General features: G+C 39.0%; 1 protein-coding gene and 1 non-coding gene across 2 annotated transcripts in view; one reads left to right on the forward strand and one right to left on the reverse strand.

Annotated features, from left to right (window-relative positions):
• Nucleotides 1-2041: 2041 nt before the first annotated feature.
• The window catches only part of ABCD3 (ATP binding cassette subfamily D member 3), a 74043-nt gene continuing 52570 nt past the window's right edge, over nucleotides 2042-23514 (forward strand). The window contains exon 1 of the mRNA XM_040471029.1: nucleotides 2042-2248. Within this exon, the coding sequence (XP_040326963.1) occupies nucleotides 2139-2248 (110 nt within the window). The 5' untranslated portion in view covers nucleotides 2042-2138. The remainder of the gene's footprint in view (nucleotides 2249-23514) is intronic.
• On the reverse strand, nucleotides 17287-17396 carry LOC121027891 (U6 spliceosomal RNA). Its single transcript, XR_005788974.1, has one exon. It is a non-coding gene; the product is annotated as a U6 spliceosomal RNA (small nuclear RNA).

Genomic DNA, 23514 nt, shown 5'->3' on the forward strand with positions numbered 1-23514 from the left:
TAAAATTATTTGAACACACATTAACTAATTTCATTTTTTAAGAATCGCTTATGCTTTTTGAACAAGGGTACCTTTTAGAATATCTTGCCCAATGAGTCATTTTTATCTTTCCTCTGATCTGTAGTCTATTTCCTAAATATATCTTTCCTCTAAACTTGCATGCCCTTCCTTCATTGCTACAAACTTCAAGATAATATGTCACTTTCTCTCATGGTTCCTAACACTTTTATATTACTGTGCAATTTATTGGTGAATTAATAATATTCCCTCTTGTCCTCTTGCATGGCTCTTTCTCTGGTCCTTTAGGATTCAGCTACAAAATCATTTTCTGTCAAGCCCTAATTGAAAATCCTAGTCAAAACTAAACATTTTCTTTTTTCATGCTGTCATAGTGCTTTGTCCATACCTTTAGTGTGACACTTACATATTTATAATTTTTTTCAGGGGCACCTGGTGTCTCAGTCGGTTAAGCATCCAACATCAGCTCAGGTCATGATCTCACCGTTTGTGGGTTCGAACCCCACGTCAGGCTCTGTGCTGACAGCTGAGGGTCTAGAGCCTGCTTCCGATTCTGTCTCCAACTCTGTCTGCCCTCTCCTGTTCACACTCTGTCTCTCTCTCTCTCTCTCAAAAATAAATGAAACATTAAAAAAGATTTAAAAAAATATTTTTTTTTCATATTTTTTCCTCCTCTACCAGCCTTTGGAGAACAGGGATTGTGATCTGTTTATCTTTGTATCCTCTGTGCGTACCAAATTGCCTAATTGTTGAATGAGGTAATGAAAATGTCTACATGCCAAATGGAGAATTTAGTAGAAAACTCCACCTTCGAAAAATGTAAACAGTTACCCCCCCCCTTTGTGATTCTTGTAATCTGTATTAGGTTATCTCCCAGTTTATACTGGGAAAACACCTAGGAAAAGTTTTGTGGGCTACTTTAATATGGGCTACTTTAACACGTAGGCTACTTCAATATGTGTTTTCATTATGCAAGGTTTTATGCATTTATTTTCTGACTCCAGCTTCTTCAACCGAAGACAAGGATTCACTAAGTTACTGTACATATGCCAGTCTAAATGCTAGGGATAATGATTTCTGCAGCATAGTGCCAGCCAGAAGAATGCTGTAATCTGTAATGCCCTTCTGATTCTGGGAGTAAGGCCAACGCTCCCACAACGCACGATTGTTATTTCTGAATGTCCCTTTGCAGACAACAGTGTTTCTCAAACTTTTTGTTTGATCAGACCCACATTAAAGAAATACACTTTATCACTGCTTGGGACACATGGTTACAAGACTGGAATAAAAATTTCTCAAAACAACTCGTTTACATGTGGTGCACTATGAGATTTTTCTGTCGTCTATCCTTACCGATCTCTCTCTCCAACACACATATACACACAGATGGTCTCAATCTACCAAACTGATTCCACAGTCCCCTAGAGATTATAACCCTCGGCTTAGAAAAACTGGCTTGTAAAAAGGTTCTCAATTTGTAGTCATTCTTCCCACATTTTCCTATATCTCTTCGGAGTTTCCGACGGTTATTTTCGTCTGAATAATTACGGTGCCTTCGGTTTTGTGTAAATGTTCTGTGATGGGGCCATTCCCCTTCTTCCTGCGCTCCTTTAAGAGGGTGGTAACGGCCCTTCACCGTGCAGGGGGGGAAAGGGGGAGGTGGAGTGGCAGGTCCCACCAGGTCCGGTGCAGGGCAGGCTCGCTTTTCCAGTTCTTGGGCAAGGTCGGTGTGTGCGGAGGTGGGAGTAGAGGTGAGGCAAGGGAAGCAACCAGGCCGGGGAGAACTAACGAGCACCAGACCAAGGACCCACAGCGTCTCCGCGCCGGCAATCCCGGCGACTCTGCGGGGGTCCGCGCGTGCGCAGAAAGCATCCCAGGACTGTTCCGGCCTCCGTGGCGCCCGCGCGCGCTCCCGCCGAGCTGAAGTCAGGGGTGGGCTCCAGCGCGCGGACGACGCGGCGGCGCGCGCTAGGGGGCGGTCCTGCGCGGCCGGCACCTCCCTCCCTCCGCGCGCCCCTCTCCTCCCAGTCTGCTCCGCGCTTCCTGCACTAGGGTATCCGCTGCCGCCGCCGTCGCTGCCGCCGCGTCCCCGTTCCCGGCTCGCTTGCACTGGCGGTGCTATGGCGGCCTTCAGCAAGTACTTGACGGCGCGAAACTCCACGCTGGCCGGGGCCGCGCTCCTGTTGCTCTGCCTGCTTCACAAGAGGCGCCGCGCCCTCGGCCTGCACGGGTAAGAAGGCCCCTGGCCGCGCCGCCTTCCCGGGCCCGAGCGGGCGCGCCCCGCGCGCTCTCCCTTCTCTCCTGGCGCCGGGTGGCGGGTCCCTTTGCCCGGCGGGGTCAAGCGTAGAGGCCGGCCACGGCTGCTGCCAGGTTCCAATGTCAGGGCGTCTGGGTTTCCCTGCGGCGCCGTTGTCCCCAGTGTTCCCTGCGCCCCGCACTCTGCCCCCGGGATGTGACTCCCCACACCCTCTAGCAAACCTGTGCCTCTGCCCCGGGGCCTCGTTTCCAGTGCTCTCTGTGCCTTTTCACTGCCTCCAGGAGTGTGAATCTTTCTCCAGCGCCCCCTGGCATTCTTGTGCCCCGGCCGCGAGGCTGTTGCCCCCAGCCCACCTGCTGTGCCAACTTTCTGGGTATGTTCTAGTTTTGTCGTCTCATTTCCTGAGAGACCGTGGGTTTGCCTTGTGGACGTGTATGTATGATTTGAGACTGAGGATTGTACTCGCCAGGCTGGAGGCTGTTGTCTCAGTCACTTGGCTGGGGTTTGACACGATTCCCTAGTAGTTGTTGAAAGTCGTGATGATGGTTCCTGCCAACTATCCTGGGTCCATTTGGCAAGATTGCTTTTGTAAAGTGGTTTCCCCATGGAGGTGGTCAGTGAACTCCCTGGCATTTCATCCGGAAAGGCTCAAGTGGTTCCGTAGTATTTGGAACGCAAGTTTCCCTCCTCTGGCTCTTGAGGTGGAAGGTCAAAGTGTGATTTGGCTGAGGATCAAGATCCTTTTTGATTATATTCCGCTGCTTTCTCCTCGAGAGAATCTTAAGGTTTAGCTTTAACTTTGGGCGATTGTAAGATAAGAGGAAGGAAAAGAGTATTGAGTTACTGTTGTGGGGTTACAGACATAATTTTTTATTAACTGGGAGACACTTGGCTTCAGCAAATGAATGAGGAAAGGTTACTTCCCAAGCTTTCTTGCCATTCATTGGATATTCCATGTTAAATCTTGGCATACCGCTTTCATGTATTTTATTTCATTCATCTCCCTGGGCAGGTACTGTTGCCTCTTGTTTTTGTTTTGCTTAAAATGTCTGACTAGTAGTAGACTTAGGACTAAATCACTAAGAAGTGACCTTCCTTTCATGAAGTGTTTACTAACGTTCTCCTAGAAGTTTTCCCATCTTACTAAGGTTTGAAGTGATGGTCTTTCTTTTCCTTTCTAAATTTGATTAACAAAGTTGAAAATGATCTGCATCTTTGTCCAGACAATACAGCCCCAATTTGCTTTTCTTCTGTTCAATTTGCTTTTAAAATGATTTATTCTGGAAAATATAAACAGTTTTTTTTTCTATTGGATTGTATGCTTTCTGAGCTCCCAGTTGGAAATGGAAGTTGTTATCTGGAATATGTCAAAATGTTAAGTGCTATAAAATAGCGTTGAATTTGGGGCTCCTGGGTGGCGCAGTCGGTTAAGCGTCCGACTTCAGCCAGGTCACGATCTCGTGGTCCGTGAGTTCGAGCCCCGCGTCGGGCTCTGGGCTGATGGCTCAGAGCCTGGAGCCTGTTTCCAATTCTGTGTCTCCCTCTCTCTCTGCCCCTCCCCCGTTCATGCTCTGTCTCTCTCTGTCCCAAAAATAAATAAACGTTGAAAAAAAATTAAAAAAAAATAGCGTTGAATTTTATTAGAGAAATGTTTCAGTGCATAGAACAGGTATTTTAGTGTCAGGTAGGGGATTTGAGGACAGCTCTAACAGATCTGGCTTACTTTGTTTTATCAGAGTATTACATGTGTAATGTGTTTGTAATATAGAAAAGTACACATAAGTGGAGAGCTTCAAGATTTTTACAGATAGAACTCACCCATGTAATCAGCCTTCAGATCTGTACCCAGATAAGAATATTATCAGCATCTCAGCATCTCTTCATGTCCTTTACAGTTACAGTTTAGGTGGCTCCTGATTTATAAGACCATAGATTATTGAGTAAGGAAAGTTTTATTTTATTTTATGTTATGTTATTTTATTTTACATTTACTTATTTTTTGAGAGAGAGAGAGAGAGAGACAGAGGGAGACACAGAATCAGAAACAGGCTCCAGGCTCTGAGCTGTCAGCACGGAGCCTGAGGCAGGGCTTGAGCCCACGTGCAGTGAGATCAGGACCTGAGCCGAAGTCGGACAATTAACCGACAGAGACACCCAGAGGCCCCGAGTAAGGAAAGTTTTAAATATAATCTCCTGGGAAATAGTAGCAAAACAATACAATAGAAATGGTTTTACTGAATTTTAGGTGTTTTTATCATTTACATTTTATTGTAAAATGCGTTAAAACTATCTTTTTTGAGAAACTTAGTAAACTTTTTGGGGGATTAAATTATGCAACAGTTAATTTACTGAACAGAAGATTGTTAACCTTGTGTATTGGCATGGGTAAGGAAAATCTTTATTTTCCACATTAAATATTTTGTGGGAGGAGAATGCAAATTAAGAGCAGATAAGCATGGGGGCGCCTGGGTGGCGCAGTCGGTTGGGCGTCAGACTTCAGCCAGGTCACGATCTCGCGGTCCGTGAGTTCGAGCCCCGCGTCGGGCTCTGGGCTGGTGGCTCGGAGCCTGGAGCCTGTTTCCGATTCTGTGTCTCCCTCTCTCTCTGCCCCTCCCCCGTTCATGCTCTGTCTCTCTCTGTCCCAAAAATAAATTAAAAAAAAAAAAAAAAAAGAGCAGATAAGCATGATGTTTAAATTACTGAGATAAAGTAAGCGAATTACTTTAAAACCATTAAGAATGGCATTGAGTCTATTTTTGTAGATGTTATATTTCCAGAAACTTTTGGAGATCTTTCAGATGCTATCTTTGGCTGCACAGTTTGAAGATTAGAAGATTAGAAAATTCTGCCTTTATATTTTACCGGCTTTTCGGGCATCGTTTGTAACAGGGCTAATTAATTTTCCTATCTGGTGCTTAATTAAGGAACCTGTGGCTGCTTGACCTTTTTTCATCTGTGCTTTTATTTTTTTTTTTATTAAAAAAAAATTTTTTTTTTTAACATTTATTTATTTTTGAGACAGAGAGAGACAGAGCATGAGCAGAGGAGAGTCAGAGAGAGAGGGAGACACAGAATCCGAAACAGGTTCCAGGCTCCGAGCTGTCAGCCCAGAGCCCGATGCGGGGCTCAAACTCAGGGACCGCGAGGTCATGACCTGAGCGGAAGTCGGACGCCCAACCGACTGAGCCACACAGGCGCCCCTCATCTGTGCTTTTAATAATAAGTTTGTCTTAGAAGATATCCCTTAGAATCAAATAGGTAATAGAGCTAGAAAAGCCACTTTAAAAGTTATAATGTCACATTATTCCAAACATTAGGAGAACAAGTAATTTAACTTCCTGAGTTATTTTTTAGTTTTGTTAATGCAGTTTTTTCAAAGTAGGCAGAATAACTACCTATATATACACTTCACTGAAGAAGTACCATCAACATTCTGCCATTCATGTTTCATCTATAGCCCCTTGCCTCCCACTCCTTATTTTTACAGATTTTTAGGTAAATATATATATTGAACAGTATAAATCTTGCTTATACATTTTTTACGTAAATGCAGTACAACAGTGTAACATAGCCCTATCATAAATGAGAACACTTTCATCTTCCTAGAAAGTTGCCTTGTGTTCATTCCTCACTACAGTATACTAACTTTTTTCACCTTAATTTTGCCTAGTCATACATTTTATTTTATTATTTATGGGGAATAGTGGAATCTTTATTTATGGATAAAGGAGAACACATAATCAGTTGAAAGGAAGTTAATGGGTTTCAGAATGTTGTGGGATGGAGAGTGTGTGTGTGTGTGTGTGTGTGTGTGTATGTATTACACACACATTAAAAAAATGTATGACAGGGATGCCTGGGTGGCTCAGTCAGTTAAGCATCTGACTCTTGATTTTGATGCAGGTCATGATCCCATGGTTTGTGAGTTCAAGTCCAGTGTTAGACTCTGTGCTGACAGTGTGGAGCCTGCTTGGGATTCTGTCTCTCCCTTTCTCTCTGCCCCTCCCCTGCTTGCACTCTCTCTTTCTCTCTCAAACTAAATAAATAAACTTCAAAAAATATATGACATCTTAGAAAGGGTACATTTTTGTTAGGGAGAAGAAATTTAAATGCAAGTTAGTTAAAAATGTAAGGTGGTTACAGAATGCATTGTACAGACAGATATGCCTTAGAAGTTCTGAGAAAGGGGAGAAAAGTTACGGAAGGTTTTATGAAGCTAAGCCCAGAAAGGGGGTAGGAATGGATAACTGCAGATAAATTGAACGTTAATAGCAGCCTTTATCAGATTTTTGTTGCGTTTTGTGATATGAAGATGCTTTGTCGTTCCTTTTTAATCCAGCTTCCACTGCCACCAGAACTCTTTTTAAGAAACACAAATATGATCATGTTATTCCTTCATTAAAGTCTTTTGGCTCTTCTAAAATACAAAATTCTTTTTTAAAATTAAAAAAAAATTTTTTGATGTTTATTTTGAGAGAGAGAGAGAGAAAGAGAAAGAGAGAGAGAAAGAAAACGAGTGGGTGAGAGGAGAGGGAGAGAGAGAATCCCAAGCAGGCTCCATGTGGTCAGTGCAGAGCCAGACTTGGGGCTCAAACCCACAAACTGTGAGATCATGGCCTGAGCTGAAGTTGGACGCTTAACCAACTGAGCCACCTAGGTGCCCCTCTAAAATGCAAAGTTCTTATCATGAGAAAATCGTGTTCATGATCTGGTTCTTTGGTAGTGCTTCTTATCCTCATCCAGCCAAATGGAATAGCAGTTCTGAGTAGGAGAGTTTGCTCAGCCTTTGCAGTTTGATTGCAATAACTGTCCTCCCCACTACTTCTCCCCTACCCTTTGGTGTTTATTTTCTTTCAAAACTCAGTCCAGTTAACACTTTCTCTTAGGTGTTTCTGTCTTTTCCTGATTTCCAAATTGATGTTGTCCTTTGCCCTAATGACACTCTAAGCATTTCTCGACTTTAGTAGTTAGCACTCTGCACTCTGTATTGTAGTAGTTTGTTTTCTTGGCTTCTGCCTGCATCATATTGAGTCTCTTGAGGGCATGTACTGTGTCATTCTTAAATTCCTAGTTTGCATATGTTACAGGATAGACAATAAGTGTTTTTTGGGGTACACAAATTACATAGGGTAGTTGAAGAATTTTTAAGTGTAATTGTCTGATAGACAGTTGGAGATGTAGGACCAGTAAAAACATGAGTAGAAATTACATGAGTGGGAAATTATAAGCCAATTTTAGAGGGCAGACAAAGACACCAGTCTGCACTGCTGTAGTATTTTATGATCTTAAAACAAACAAACAAACAAACAAACAAAAACCCACAAAAAACAAAAACAGAACAAAGCAGTTTCTTTCCCTTCCCATGAATGCTTGTCAAGTTCAGATTTCTCATCCTGAATTTCAGAGCCCTCCCTCACCTGGTCTCACCTTACCTAGCTAATCTTATCTGCCATTGCCTGCCAATGAGTACTCCGTGTTCCAAATAGGCAATTTTGCACTGTTCTCTGAACAGGCCACACTCATTCTAGGTTTTGAAGCTTTATTCATATTAACCATCCTTGGAATATCTCTAGATTTTCTGTTTTTCAGCTCTTACCCTTTAAGGTTTAGGTTAGAGTCACCTTTTTCGTGAAGTATCATTCAACAACTCTGGATGATCTAAATAATGATTCTTTTAACTTTCTGAAGCATGAATTTAGCATACCTTTTCCTTTGGATCAAACCATTTTATTGAGGGGCTTCTGCAAAAGGTCATTAGGCTGGGAGCACAGTGAGATCTGACATCTGCAAGCCTGGCTGGGAATCTCTCCAGCTTCACATGTGCAAAAGGTGAGGCATTTTTAATTGCTTGACTGGGTGTGAACTAGTTGTCAGCTATCAGGGTATAGCTAAGTAAACCAGCTTATAGAGTGATCCTTTATCCTTTTCAAAGCCCAGTCTATAGAGATGGTGGGAACACTGTTTCCTCCCCCAAATATTTTTCAGGAGTTTCAGGGAGATTGTGTTTTTCTTAATTACACCTTATTTCACTTTTTTGTCTCTGCTCTGTTTTATTTTATTATTTATTTTTTTAAATTTTAAAATATATATTTTCATTTTTTTAATTTTTTTTTAAAGGTCTTATTTGTAATTAATCTCTATGCCCAATGAGGGACTCAAACCCATGACTCTGAGATCAAGAGTTGCATGCTCTTCCAACTGAACCAGCCAGGCACCTCTAATATGTTTATGTGTATACACACATATACGTATACACATATACATATGTATATTTTAACTCTAAGTATAGTTGACATAGTGTTACATTAGTTACTGTTTTACAACATAGTGATTTTACAGGTTTATATGCTTTGCATCACAAGTGTAGCTACTGTCACAGTACAGTGCTGTTACAATACCATTGACTATATTCCCTGTGCTGTGCCTTTTATCCCTGTGACTTATTCATCCCATAACTGGAAGCCTATACTTTCCACTCCCCTTCACCCATTTTACCCATCCCCCACACTCCACCCCTATCCCTCTGGCTACCATCAGATCTCTCTGTGTATGAGTTTGTTTCTGCTTTTTGTTTATTTGTGTGGTTTTTTTGGGGATCCCACATATAAGTAAAATCATATGGTTTTTGTCTTTCCCTGATTTATTTCACTTAGCATACTGTTGTCTGAGTGCATCCATTTTGTCTCAAATGGTAAAATCTCCTTTTTTATGGCTGAGTAATACTCGTGTGTGTGTGTGTGTGTGTGTGTGTGTGTGTGTGTGTGTGTGTTTACCACAACTTTATCCATTCATCTATCAGTGGGTGCTTAGGTTGTGTTCATATCTGGCTGTTGTAAATAATGCTGCAATAAACATAGGGGTGCATGTATCCTTTTTTTTTTTTTAATGTTTATTTTTGAGAGAGAGCGCAAGTAGGGGAGGGGCAGAGAGAGAGGGAGACAGAATCTGAAGCAGGCTCCAAGCTCTGAACTGGACGTGGGGCTTGAACCCACAAACCACAAGATCATGACCTGAGCCGAGTTGGACGCTTACCCAACTGAGCCACCCCGGCGTCCTGCATGTATATTTTTGAGTTAGTGTTTTTGTTTTCGTTGGGTAAATACTCAGTAGTGGAATTAATGGATCATATGGTATTTCTATTTCTAATATTTTGAGGAACCTCCATACTGTTTTCCACAGTGGTTATACCAATTTACATTCTACCAACAATGCATGAGGGTTCCCTTTTCTCCACATCCTTGACAACACTTGTTATTTTTTGTTGTTTTGATTTTAGCCATAGTGACAGGTATAAGGTGGTATTTCATTGTGGTTTGTTGTTGTTTTTTGTTTGTTTTAAATGTTTATCCATCTATTTTGAGAGAGAAAGAAGGAACCCCAAGCAGGCTCCACACCCCCAGCACAGAGCCAGATGTGGACCGGAACACATAAATTGTGAGACCACGACCTGAGCCAAAATCAAGAGTTGGACATTCAACTGACTGAGCCATCCAGGCGCCCCTCTTTGTGGTTTTGATTTGCATTTGCCTGATTAGTGATGTTGATCATCTTTTCATGTGTCTGTTGGCCATTTGTATGTCTTCTTTGGAAAAATGTCTATTCAGATCCTCTGCCCATTTTTAATTGGATTATTTGTTTTTTGTCTTTTTTTTTTAATTTTTTTTTTTTTTGGTTGTTGAGTTGTAGTTTTTATATATATATATATATATATATATATATATATTTTGGATATTATCAGATATATCATTTGCAAGTATCTTCTCCCATTCAGCAGGCTGCCTTTTTGTTTTGTTGATAGTTTCCTTCACTTTGCAAAAGCTGTTTTAGATCCCATTTACATTGTCTCTCTTTTTTATTTTTTCATCTTGTCTCTTGAACCTGTCTTTTTAGTATCTGCCTTGATTCCTGTAAAGCATCAGCCACAAAGCAGGTAATTGTGATAGAGTTTTATTGAAAATTTGGGAGTGGTGGCAGGAATTATATCTCAGCATAGCGAACAGCTTAAAATGGAGACATTCTTTTATTTATAAATTCCTTTGATATTTCCACTGTTTTAAGTTTGTTGACTATTTTTCCCTGAGCCTCAGCCATGTTGCCTGTTGCTAGATCTTCTCTGTACCTTTTGGATATTCTCATATCTCTAGCTTCTACTCCCTGTACTCCCTCCCACTAACTTTACAGCTTTCCTGCATACTTCAAATTCAGCTTTCTTTCCTTCCTGAGATCTGTTCCTTTCAAATCAAGCTCTAGAAGGGGCTGGCTTCCCTTTGCTCAGTTTGACAGGCCCACTAAATGTTTTGCAAAGTTCAAGTATGAGTCAGGTGAGGGGCTGGAGCTGCATAAGACTCTTGGGATGAACTATGAATGGAGTTTTTAGGCCCCATTTAGAACCTCAGAATAAAAAGATGGTGGTTAAGCGAAAGACCTGAAGGAATTTGCCAAGAAAAGCATCTGTGTACTGAAACCAACTAATGCAGGTCAAGTCCAGAAGCAGTGTTTTCAGAACAGTAGAGCTGTCTGGGGTCTATTGGGCAGGGACTGAGTACAAACTCTTTAATTAATTACACTTCTCAGTTTCTGGCACATTAGCATCACTGGCCAGGCATTCGTTTTCAAGGCTTTTTGTACTTGCTGTTGCCTTGCCTGATATGCTCTTCCCCAGGTACCACACTGCTAACTCCCTCCCCTTTTTCAGTCTTTCTTCAGATAACTTCTCAGGGAGACCTTCCAATGCCATTCAGTTTACAAAAGCATTCTCGATACACACACTGTCCACTTTTCCAGCTTTTCCTTATCAGTCAAATGTGATATTTATTTTACATATTTATCTTGTTTATTATATGTCTCTGCTTTTAGGATGTAAGCTCCATGAGGGCAGCAATTTTTGTCTGTTTTGTTTATTGATACAACCTCAGTGGCTAGAACTATGTCTGGCATATAGTAGGCTCTCAGATAAAAATTGTTGAATGACTCTGTTTCTGAGATGCTCATTTCTTAGGGCTGTGGTTACTTTTATCTTAAATAACAAATTTTTCTTGCTATGAATGTTGTCTTTTTAAGTATATTATGAGCCATTTAGGAGCTGACCCCTTTTATATGCATTGGTAAAACAAGTCTTAGAAATTTATAAAAATGGTATTATTGTTTTATAATCTGTTTTTCACAGTTACAATACAGTGGAACAATACAGTGGAAACATTAAAGACAATTAAAATTAAATTGTCCATAATGTCATCACTATAACATACATATTGTTTTTATTACCTCTTATTTCTCATTTATATGCATACAGTTTTACATAATTATAAGGTATGTGTTTTGCTGTTTTCATTTAACATGTAGACATCTTCCCTATGTTTCATCATTAACTTCATAACTATAATTTTAAAGAAGTACATAAATACTCTTTCCTGTGACTGTATCATAATTTATTTTGGGCATCTAGTTTGCTTCTGTAATTTTTCTAGATAATACTAAATATATTTGCAGGTAAACATTTCTGTCTCTGCAGAATTATTTCCTTGGAATAAATTGCCAGAAATGCGATTATACAATTAAAGCTTATGAACTTTTCTTAGTTCATGCCACTATTGGGTTCTCAAAAACTGTCGAGCCTTCCTAAAAATTTCCTCAAAGGTGCCCCTGAAAATCTCCTCAAGAAGCCTTTTTGAATTGATAGAATCATTTACTCTCAGAGTTTGGAAGGCATTTAAGTTACTAGGCCTCTGTATTTTTTCCGTTGCTGCTTTCTGAATATGTTACTCATTTCTCCACCTCTTAAAGAAGAAGTCTAAAACTCAGTTTATTATTTTAAGTGTGGTCTGATTGACACAGAGTGGAATGGCTTGTTATCTCCTTAGTGATCCTAAGCTTTGTTAAAATCAGGGGAATTACATTTATTTTTGTGACAGTCATCAATACTCTTCACTGATATTTAGCTTTACACAGTTGTTTTCCCTCCATTTGCCTTCCTTAACCTGTTGTTGTATTTGATTTTTTTTTTTTTAATTAAAACTGGGTGCAGGTATTTATGCTTATCTTTGGACATACCACTTACTCTAAATTTTTTCTTTTTGATCCTGCTCATTTAATTAATATTCCTTCTGTATATTTTCTCAATAAATTTAAGTTATTGGATAGGACCAAGTATAGAACAGTGGATTTATACCTCTGTAACCTTTCTTTAATTGATACTCTTTGGGTGTTGGATTGGTTCTCATCTTCAACTTACCGAGCGCTTTTCACACCTTTCCTTCCAGTAATGACCTGGCACTCTGACAGTAGGGCAAGGAATCTATCTAATCCATACTGGGCCAGTTAAAGTCCTTTAAGTTGTTACTGCTGGAGGGTCTTTCTTTTCTGGTCATGGAGCTGTGAAAATGAGACCTTAGAGCTGTATGTGGCATTGGTTTCTTTTGCGTGGAAAAGGTGGAGAACTCCTGATTTGGGCCATCGTCAAATGCTTTGTAGCATAGTAAACAAAGGTTACAGAATTTTCATGATCCCTTCAGAGAAGGGAATGAATTTGGTTCCACATGACTTTTTGGTGAACTTGTGCTTGTTCTTAGAATTTACCATTTCTGATAACTGATACCATGTTGTCCATTTGGATAAATTGTAATTCCACCCGCCCCCCCCCCATCATTGTCACTCTCATCCATGACCTGAAGAATATCATTACCTTCTAATCTATTACAATAAAATACAAGCTGGAATTATGAAGAAGAAAGATAGGCTCTTTACAGTTTTCTTTGCAATTATATATGCCAAATTGAATTTTATAAAAATGGGTACTGTATTTCTCTATTGTTATTTCTTTTGCAGTGATTTGCATGGAATGTTAGAGTTGTTTAAAAATGGCATTTCTAGTCATTTCTACAAAAAATTTCACATCAGGCCCTTGCTTAAGAACATTGCTCTCATTATGACAGTCTTTTTATGAAGAAATCACTTTTGTTTTAGGCATTTCTGTCTAAAACAGCCTTGCATAAATGCATTTCTGTCTATCCAGCCTTGCATAAATGCAAGGATAAAATTCTTTTACTAAGAGACGGTTGTGCTCTTCAGTGGGAACTAATGTACATAGTAAGAGCATTTGAAGTCTTCTTAAGTACAACCATAGTGAGTGTGTTTAAAAATGGTTTATTTTTATTTATTATATAAAATGTTTATTTTTGAGAGAGAGAGAGCATGCAAGTGGCGTATAGGCAGAGAGAGGGAGACACGGAATCTGAAGCAGGCTCTAGGCTCTGGCTGAGCTGTCAGGACAGAGCCCGACACGGGGCTTGAACTCATGAATCATGACCTGAGCCAAAAGTCTGAGGCTTAACTGACTGAGCCACCCAGGGGCCCTTAAGTGTTTTTTTTGTTTGTTTAGAAACATGCATTAGTAATCCTTTTGCTAGATTAACAGCTTTGAATGAATGCAATTAAATTAGTATAAAATTGAAAATAAAGCTCATCAAAGCATATTCAGTTAATTTGGTATCTGTTGTTACCCTGGGAGACTTCACATTTGAGTCTGACTTTAAGAGATTTTAGTGTTTTGCTAATGGGGGGGGGGGCGGTAGGGGTAGAATGTCTTCTGTGTGGGGAAAACAGCATGAGCAAGGGCATGGAGTTAATGGAGTTACGATTTGAGAACAGACTGTGAAGACATGAAGCTGGAGGTATGACTATTAACTATTTATTGAGCACTTACCATATTTTCAGCATTGTTCTAAGTATTTTACATTTATTCCTTACAAATGGTCTTTTGGGATAGTTGTTTTACTATCTTCGTTTTACCAGTGATGAGTCAGGTAAAAATGGTACCTGATTATGAGAGTGTTTCAGTTTGAATTAGCCATGTGGAAGGTAAAAGACAGAATAAAGCATTTTTATCAAATCCTTCAGGTGGGCTTAGATTCAAAAGAACAGTCAGTCAGTAGTCACTCAGGAGTTAAAAAAAAGTCTGAGGTTCAATGCAAAATTGTTAAAATTTTATGGCAAATGTTGATACTAAAATACTGGAATCATCACGAAATAGTCTAAGATTTCTAATGTCTTTTTATTGTATATTACTCTACAGATAAAGAAAACTGCATAAAAACACATACATAACTTAATGACTTTTTGCTTTTAAGATAAACACCCTTGTAACTACACACAGGTCTAGAAATAAATCGTTGCCAGCCACTCCAGAAGGCTTCCATGTGCCCCTTCCAATCACAGCCCATTCCTCTCCCTTGCTATATAATTGCTATCCTGACTTCTATAGTAATTGCATCTGTACGTCTCTTTTTTAATTTTATTGTCCAAAGGTGCATTCCTAAGCATTGTTGTGTGTTTTCTTGTCTCTCTTAATCTACATGTCCTGCTTGCTTTTTGTCTTGCCCCTTTCTTATGGTTTATAGATTGCACTGATTGCATACATTTTTCTTCATTCTCTGTATTTCCTGTAAATTAGTAGTTGGATCTAAAAGCTTCATCAAAGTTTAGATTTTGTTTATTTTTTATTTTTTTGGACAAGAATACTTCTAGGTGTTGAGAGATACTCTCCATCAAGATGTATGTAGTGTCTGGTTGTTTCTTTTTGTGATTTTTAGCAGCCATCGTTGCCTGATGCCTTGATCAGTGCATTTATTATGGCTTGTAATATGGTGATATTTGAATTGTCATTCTTTATTTGTAAGGTGGAATGCTTCCATAAAAAGAAACTTTTCTTTACTATTTGGTTACCCAGTGGTACAATTCAATTAGGAAAGGTAGGATAGATACATGCTTCTTAATTTACCAGTTTTCAAAATAATCCGTCAGTTCCCTTGTTCTCTGAAGGTGACCAATGAGTTGTTCTTAAATGTCATTATGAACCTATTGATTTACCACAAGTAAATATTTAATGCTATTTTATAGATGCTTTGGTAGAACTCTATTTTATGAATGTAGTGGATCTTATAAATGAAATATAAAATGTGCCTCACTTATCAACTCTTTCCACTATGTATTACTTCTATATAAATTTTAAGAGCAGCATGTTGGGATTTTGATGAAGATTGCTTCTAATCTGGATCAGTGTATGATTGCCTGTTTTTTTTTTTGATTAGTCTTGCCATAAGTTTGTAAAATGTGTGAAGTTTAAAAAAAAAATCCAGCTTTCAGTTTTGCTTTACCTCTATTTAGTGTCTGTTTCTTACTTCATTATTGTTTTCCTTTCTGTATTCTTTTATTCTTTACACTTTCTTCAGTTAATTTTATTTTTCTAATGTTCTGAGAGATACGAATTTCCAGACTTTGTTTTCCCTAGAGTGTGCAGTTAAGGTTATAAAGTCTTCTCTAAGCACTGCTTTCGTTGCAGCACACAGGTTTTTTGATGTATAAACTTTACCATTTTGTAAACGTATTTGATATGTCTATTATACATTTCAAAAATATTTTTATTTTGTTGACCCATGACTTTTCCCAAGTGTATCTCTTTATTTATGTCAGTTATCTATTGTTGCATAAAAAACCACCCCACAACTTAATGGCTTTTTGCCACAATTCTGTGGGTGGCTCGTTTTGTCTGGGTTTGCTTGTGAGGCTGCATTCGACTAGAAGATTGGCTGCACAGGAAGATTCAAGATGGCTTTACTTCTTTCTGGCTGATGGTGCTGGCTGGTGGCTTGGGTAGTAGGTGCCTTGGTTCTCATCTAAGTAACTTTTTATTATCCACTAGGCTTGACCAGTTTCCTCATGTGGTAGTCTCAGGTCAATATTCCAAGAGGCAAAAGTAAAAGAAAGGTTTTGCCACATTCTTTTGGTTAGAGCAAGTCATAAGCTCGGCCCAGATTCAAGGATGAGAAAACAGATTCCTCCTTTTTAGGAGGAACACAAAGAATATGTCTCATATTTAATTTACCAGAATTTCAGGACATTTGGAAATTTTTCTTCTATTTTTATTTTGTGTTATTGATTAACAGTACAATTGCTTTGTAGTTAATATTTCTTTTTTCATTATTTTATTTTTATTCCTTCTAGTAGTTTGGAAATTATTCTTTATTTTAATTTTTTCTTTTACTGGTGACCCTAGAAATTTTAACATATATTAAAATTTTCAAAGTTAAACATTAATAATACTTTATCATCCTTGTAAGCAGTAAAATGACTTTAGAGCAGTGGCTCCTCTTAGTTTCCTCCTGATTTATATGCGTTTGGTGTGGTGTTGTTTTTCTTTTTTTTAAAGTACTAAAAGACATTATTATTGTTTTATGTAATTTTCATTTAGAGTTATATTTACTACTCTTTAGTCTTCATTCATTTTTGCAATCTGCATCTTCCAACTAGAATCATTCTCCCCGCCACCAGCAATATGATCTTTAGTACAAATCTACTGATAATGAACTTTATGCATTTTGTCAGATAATATCTTTATTTGCTTTCATTCGTGGAAGTGTTTTTCCCCTGAATATTTAATTCTTTATTTATTTTGGGAGAGAGAAAGACAGCACAAGTAGGGGAGGGGCAGAGAGGGAGAATCCCAAGCAGGCTCTGCATTGTCAGCGAAGAGCCTGATGTAGGGCTTGATCACACAAACTGTGAGATCATGACCTGAGCCTACACCAAGAGTCAAATGTTTAACTGACTGAGCCACCCAGGTGCCCCTAGAATATTTAATTCTTGATTGGCAGTGATTGTCTTTCCACTGAAGATTTGATTCCACCATCTTCTGATTTCCATTATTAATATTGAGAAGTCAGCTATCAGTTTATAACTGTTGCCCCTTTGATGGTAATGGGTCTTTTTCTCCTCTAGCTCTAACTTTTAGGGATTTATCTTTATCTTTGACTTTTCCGGAGCTCAATATGATTTGGTTAGGTGTGGATGTTTTTATCTACCCTGCTTAGGATTCCCAGGGCCTTTTTGACTTTGTGGATTGGTTCATCTTCCATTTTGGAATATTCTCAGCCATATACCTTGTTCTCTTTCTTTATTCTTCCCGGACACCAACTAAGATAGTCTTGTTATAACCACAGTCTCTTACTTTTTTTTTTTTTCTTTTAAAACACTTCATAAATTTGTGTTTCATCCTAGTGTGGGGACCATGCTGATCTTCCTTCTCAGTATTATTCCAATTTTGTACATGTGCTGCTCACGTGAGCACTCTCTTGTTTTCCATTTTTTTTTGTTTACTTTTTATTACACTCTGGATAGTAAATTCTGATTTAGCCTCGAGATTATTAACTAGTCTCTTCAGCTGTGTGAAATCTGCTAAAACTATTAAATATTTAATTTCATTTGTTTCTGTGTTATTTTTTTAAATGTCATTTGGTTCTCTTAGGTTTGTGTTGCTTTTTATAATTTACTTGGTTTGGTAGATATCTTTGTTTTATTTTGTGTATTTCTTTTTTTTTTTTTTAATGTTTTTATTTATTTTTGAGACAGAGAGACAGAGCATGAGCAGGGGAGGGGCAGAGAGAGAGGGAGACACAGAACCTGAAGTAGGCTCCAGGCTCTGAGCTGTCAGCACAGAGCCCGACGCGGGGCTTGAACCACAAACTGTGAGATCATGACCTGAGCCGAAGTCGGACACTTAACCAACTGAGCCACCCAGGCGCCCCTTTGTGTATTTCTTTATATACAGTCTGGGGGAGGCTGGGTGGCTCAGTCGGTTAAGCAGCCAACTTCAGCTCAGGTCATGATCTCACAGTTCGTGGATTTGAGCCCCATGTCAGGCTCTGTGCTGACAGCTCAGAGTCTGGAGCCTGTTTCAGATTCTCTGTCTCCCTCTCTCTTTGCCCCTCTCCAGCTCTCACTGTGTCTCTGTCTCTCTCAAAAATAAAATAAAAAACGTTAAAAAATTTTTTTAAAGACAGTCTGCATTGTCTTTTAGGATGTGTTTGGCAGTTCCAACGTCTGAAATCTTTTTGGGTCTCCTGTTTTCTTTAATTTCTTATGGTTCCTGTTTATGGAGTCCGTTTGCTGTGTTCTTGGTTACTTTGATTATGGTCTGGACATTTTATTTCAAATTACTTACAGGGTTGTGCCTAGGTGGCTCAGTTGGTTAAACAATCCAGCTCTTGACTTTGGCTTAGGTCATGATCTCACAGTTTGTGGGTTCAAGCCCTGTGTTGGGCTCTGTGCTGACAGTTTGGAACCTGCTTGGGATTCTCTCTCTCTGCCTCTCCCCCTACTCATGTGCTCTGTCTCTCTCACTCTCTCAAAATAAATAAATAAATAAATAAACTTAAAAAAACTAAAATTACTTGTAGGAATAGTTTTGAGGCTTATAGTAAACATACTTTTCTTTTAAGAGGAAAGTTTGCTTTTTTTTTTTTTAATTTTTTTTTTTTTAATTTTTTTTTTCAACGTTTATTTATTTTTGGGACAGAGAGAGACAGAGCATGAACGGGGGAAGGGCAGAGAGAGAGGGAGACACAGAATCGGAAACAAGCTCCAGGCTCTGAGCCATCAGCCCAGAGCCCGACGCGGGGCTCGAACTCACGGACCGCGAGGTCGTGACCTGGCTGAAGTCGGTCGCTTAACCGACTGCGCCACCCAGGCGCCCCGAAAGTTTGCTTTTTACAGTACCTGGAGGCATTATCATTCAGGTTCAACTTAAACCAAATTCCTTAAGAGCACAGTCTAAGATTTTTTTTTTTTAAATGTTTATTTATTATTGAGACACAGGGAGAGACAGAGCATGAGCAGGGGAGGGGCTGAGAGAGAGGGAGGCACAGAATCTGAAGCAGGTTCCAAGCTCTGAGCTGTCAGCACAAAGCCCCATGCGGGGCCTGAACTCAAACCGTGAGATCATTACCTGAGCCGAAGTCGGATGCTCAACCAACTGAGCCACCCAGGCGCCCCCAGTCTAAAATTTTTAGTACAGCATTTTAATAAACGCAAAACATTTCAGAGTCCATATTTTTGTTTCCCAGAGGAGTCATATCATTATGTGTCCACATTATTGTCATGTTAACAATGCCTTTCAAATCAATAACTCTACTCTTGAACTTCAAATGTAAAATTTTTAAAAATTGTCTTCTGGACAATTCCATATAGTTATCTTATGGGGACTTGAAATCGAACATGTTTACAGTGAGTCCACTTATTTCCCTAACTGCTTTTTCTTTTTCTTTTTTTTTTTAATGTTTATTTACTTTTGACAGAGAGAGAGAGAAGGGGGGGTGGAGACAGACTCTGGGGCATGAGCGTAGGAGGAGCAGAGAGAGGGAGATACAGAATTCGAAGCAGGTTCCAGGCTCTAAGCTGTCAACACACAGCCTGACGCAAGGCATGAACTCAGGAACTGAGAGATCATGACCTCAGCTGAAGTTGGATGCTTGACTGACTGAGCCACCCAGGCGCCCCTCTGAATGCTTTTTCTACCGTTATTTTTTTTTATGGCTAACAGAATCACTGTCCTCCAGTCACTCACGGTGTAATTGTTTGTGAAACCTGAGGAAAATGATCTTTGCCTTTCATGGCATCAGTTTGGAACTGATGGTTTCTACTATCTCCTCTATCTTTACACAGTTTTTAAAGTCTGTGTTCTTCTCCACTTTTTTCCATATTCATTTGAACCTTGAACAATGTAGGGATTAGGAGTACTGAACTCCCATGCATTTGACAATCTGTGTATAATTTTGGACTTCCCCCAAATTTAACTACTAATAGCCTATTATTAACTGACCAGAAGAAGCCTTACTGATAACATAAATATTGATGAACACATATTTAGTATATTATATGCATTATGTACTGTATTCTTATAGTGAAGTAAGCTAGAGAAAAGAAACTATTACTCAGAAAATCATAAGAGAAAAATGCATTTACAGTCTCATACTGTAAAAAATCTGTGTGTAAGTGGTCCTGCACAGTTCAAACCTGTATTGTTAAGGGTTGGCTGTAGTCCCAGCTCTGATCTATTCCCTCACTCTGTCATTTCTAGCAGTTTCCCTATCTTTCTTTCCATTCTGATAGCCACCGCCTATGTTCAGGTCTTCACCTTCGGGCCCTAATTAACCTCATTTGGGTGTATGCTATGTATGCGCACGCACACACACACACATGCACACACACACACACACAATTTGATGTGGCTATGGAAATGAATTGAAAGAGCTTAGAGATGATAAGGAAACTATTTAGAAAGTAGGTAGGAAGAGTATAGTACTTTATGTGAGAAATTTTGATGGCCTGAATTGAAGTCCTGGAAGTACAGATGAAATGAAGAGCATAAGAGAGCGATTGGATATGAAGAGTATGAGAAAGGGAGAATACTTAAGAATAATTCCCAAGTTTGTGGTTTGGGTGGTAGCTTAGATGAAGGTACATTCACTGAGTTAGGGCCCAGGTTCAGTATGAGAAGATGAAAGACTAGATTTGGGGTAGAAAAGTAAGTTTAGAAGTATTCATTAAATATTATTTAATTTTTAGAATTTTATTTTGGAATATACTAATAAATTGATTATTCCATCAACACTAATGAAGCAGTGATTTAAAACCAATTCATTGTTTACAAAAGAAAAATAATATGAAATAATCTTGGACATTAACTGGAATAAATAATTCTTTATACTCTTTACCCCCAGCACTGGTAATGAATTGTAGCAATATTATTTCACCTATCACTTTAAATGAATGTTGATTCCATTTTTATTGACCTTAAAATTTTTGCCTGTATTTAAATGGTAAATTTGTAGAAGAACTGTAAGAAAAAAAAGTAGTATATGCTTAATTTCAGGCTTATACATATTTAAGGAAGCACCAGTTTCATTTAAGGCCAATGGTGGGATCTGTAAGAATTTTTTTTCCTTCAAAAGAGGTTCATACATTATCCCAAGTCTGAGAAATACTGGCCTGGAAGAATGAACTAGGTGAGAAAAGCTTTAGGGACAAAATTACTGTTCTGGTTAAATAAATTCTGATTAAGGTTTTCAGAATTGTTTTCTTCCTTTTTTAGTTTGAAAGCTCTTATCTAAAAACTTCTTTGTTTTAATTCTTGATAATTTCTTTTTCCTAGTCTTTAGTTGTCTCTTCCCATCTTTAGGGAACTTCCTGCCTGTTAATTTTATATGTTTTGCCAGCAGTATTAAGGAACAATTAACTCCATCTCCCCCTCCCTCACCTCTCCAAAAATAAAGAACAAACAAAATGCACTATTCTCTTATGTTCTTAGGAAGGAATCTTTCCTAGGTATCTGTTAGTATTTTTTTTTTTATGGCTTTATTGAAACATTATTGATAGACAGTAAACTGCTGATATTTAAAGTATACAACTTGATGAGTTTTGGCATGTAACACCTCTGAAATAATTATTGTAATCAAGGTAACGAACATTTCCATCATCCCAAAGTTCCTTGTGACCCTTTGTAGTCAGTCTCCTCCTTGCCCTTAGCTTGAAGCAACCACTAATCTGCCTTCTGTAACTACAGATTGGTTTTAGTTGCTCTAGAATTTCCTAAGTGGAATCATACGTTATATACTTTTTTGTCTAACTACTTTCTGTCAGCATATTGCTTTTGAGATTCATCCATGTTGTGTGTATCAATAGTTTGTGTTTTAAATTGTTGAGTACATTTTATGGATATACCACTTGCTTGTTGATGGACATTTGGATTGTTTCCAGTTTTTGACCATTAAAAATAAAGCTGCTGTGAACATTTATGTAGAGTATATGTATGGATGTATGCTTTCATTTCTCTTGAGCAAATAGGAATGGCTAGGTTGTATGGTAGGTGTATGTTTAACATTTTTTTTTGAGACAGAGCATGAGTGGGGGGGGCGCGGGGGGGGGGGGCAGAGAGAGAGGGAGACACAGAATCTGAAGCAGGCTCCAGGCTCTGAGCTGTTAGCACAGAGCCCAACGCGGGCCTCGAACTCACAGAACGTGAGATCATGACCTGAGCCAAAGTCGGACCCTCAACCAGCTGAGCCACCCAGGCGCCCCTGTTTAACTTTTTAAGAAACTGTTTTCCAAAGTGATTGTATCATTTTATATTCCCATCAACAGTATATAGGAAGATTCCAGTTGTTCCGCATCCTTGATAATTCTTGGTATGATCAGTGTTTTTAATCTGAGCCATTCTAGTGGATGAGTGTAGTGGTGTCTCACTGTTATTTAATTTGCATTTCTCTAAAAACTAAGGGAACGTTTGAGCATTATTCATGTGTTTATTTTCCATCCATACATTTTCCTTGGCACAGTGTCTGTTTAAATCTTTAAAGGAATTGTCTTCTTATTTGACTTAAGATTATTATGTATTCTGAATATGCCTTTTTCTGGGATATATGTTTTGTTTTGTTTTGTTTTTAAGTTTATTTATTCTGAGACAGAGCACATGAGGTGGGGAGGAGCAGAGAGAGAATCCCAAGCAGGCTCTGCACTAGTAGCCTGAGATCACCACATGAGCCGAAATCAAGAGTTGCATGGTTAACTGAGCCATCCAGGTGCTTCTGGAAATATGCTTTATAAATATTTTCTTTATCTTTTGAAGGACAAACATTTAAAATTTTGATGAAATCCAGGTTATTGATTTTTTTTTTTTTTTTCTGGTACAGCTTGTATTTTGTGTGTCCTATTTAAGAAGTCTTTGTTTTAACTCAGGGTTACTAAGGTTTTTTTCCTGTTTTCTTCTAGAAGTTTCATAGTTTTAGCTCTTACATTTAGGTCTGTGTTCCACTTCCAATTCTTTTTTGTATATGGTGTGCAATAAGTGGTAGGATTAATTTATTTTACATATGGCTGTCCAGTTGATCTGGTACATTTGTTAAAAAGATTGTTCTTGGGGCACCTGGGTGGCTCAGTTGGTTAAGCGTCTGACTTTGGCTCAGGTCATGATCTGGTGGTTTGTGAGTTTGAGTCCTGTGTTGGGCTCTGTGCTGACAGTTCAGAACCTGGAGCCTTTGTCTCCCTCTTTGTCCCTCCCCTACTTGTGTTCTATCTCTCTTTCTTTTTCTCTCAAAAATAAATAAACATTAAAAAATTTACATAAAAAAAGATTATTCTTTCCCCATTCAATTATCTTAGCACCTTTGTCTTAAATCAATTGGCCATAGGTGGAGCTGGATGCTGCACTTGATCCCGCAACCCTGGGATCATGACCTGAGCCAAAATGAAGAGTCAGATGCCAAGGGTGCCTGGGTGGCTCAGTCATTTGAGCATCTGACTCTTGATTTTGGCTTAGGTTATGATCCCAGGGTCAAGGGATTGAGCCCCTGTGTCTGGCTCCACGCTGAGCATGGAGCCTGGTTAAGATTCTCTCTCTCTCTCTCTCTCTC

The sequence above is a fragment of the Herpailurus yagouaroundi genome, unplaced genomic scaffold (assembly GCF_014898765.1).
Source record: "Herpailurus yagouaroundi ecotype Mexico unplaced genomic scaffold, PumYag 77, whole genome shotgun sequence".
Classification (NCBI taxonomy): domain Eukaryota; kingdom Metazoa; phylum Chordata; class Mammalia; order Carnivora; family Felidae; genus Herpailurus; species Herpailurus yagouaroundi.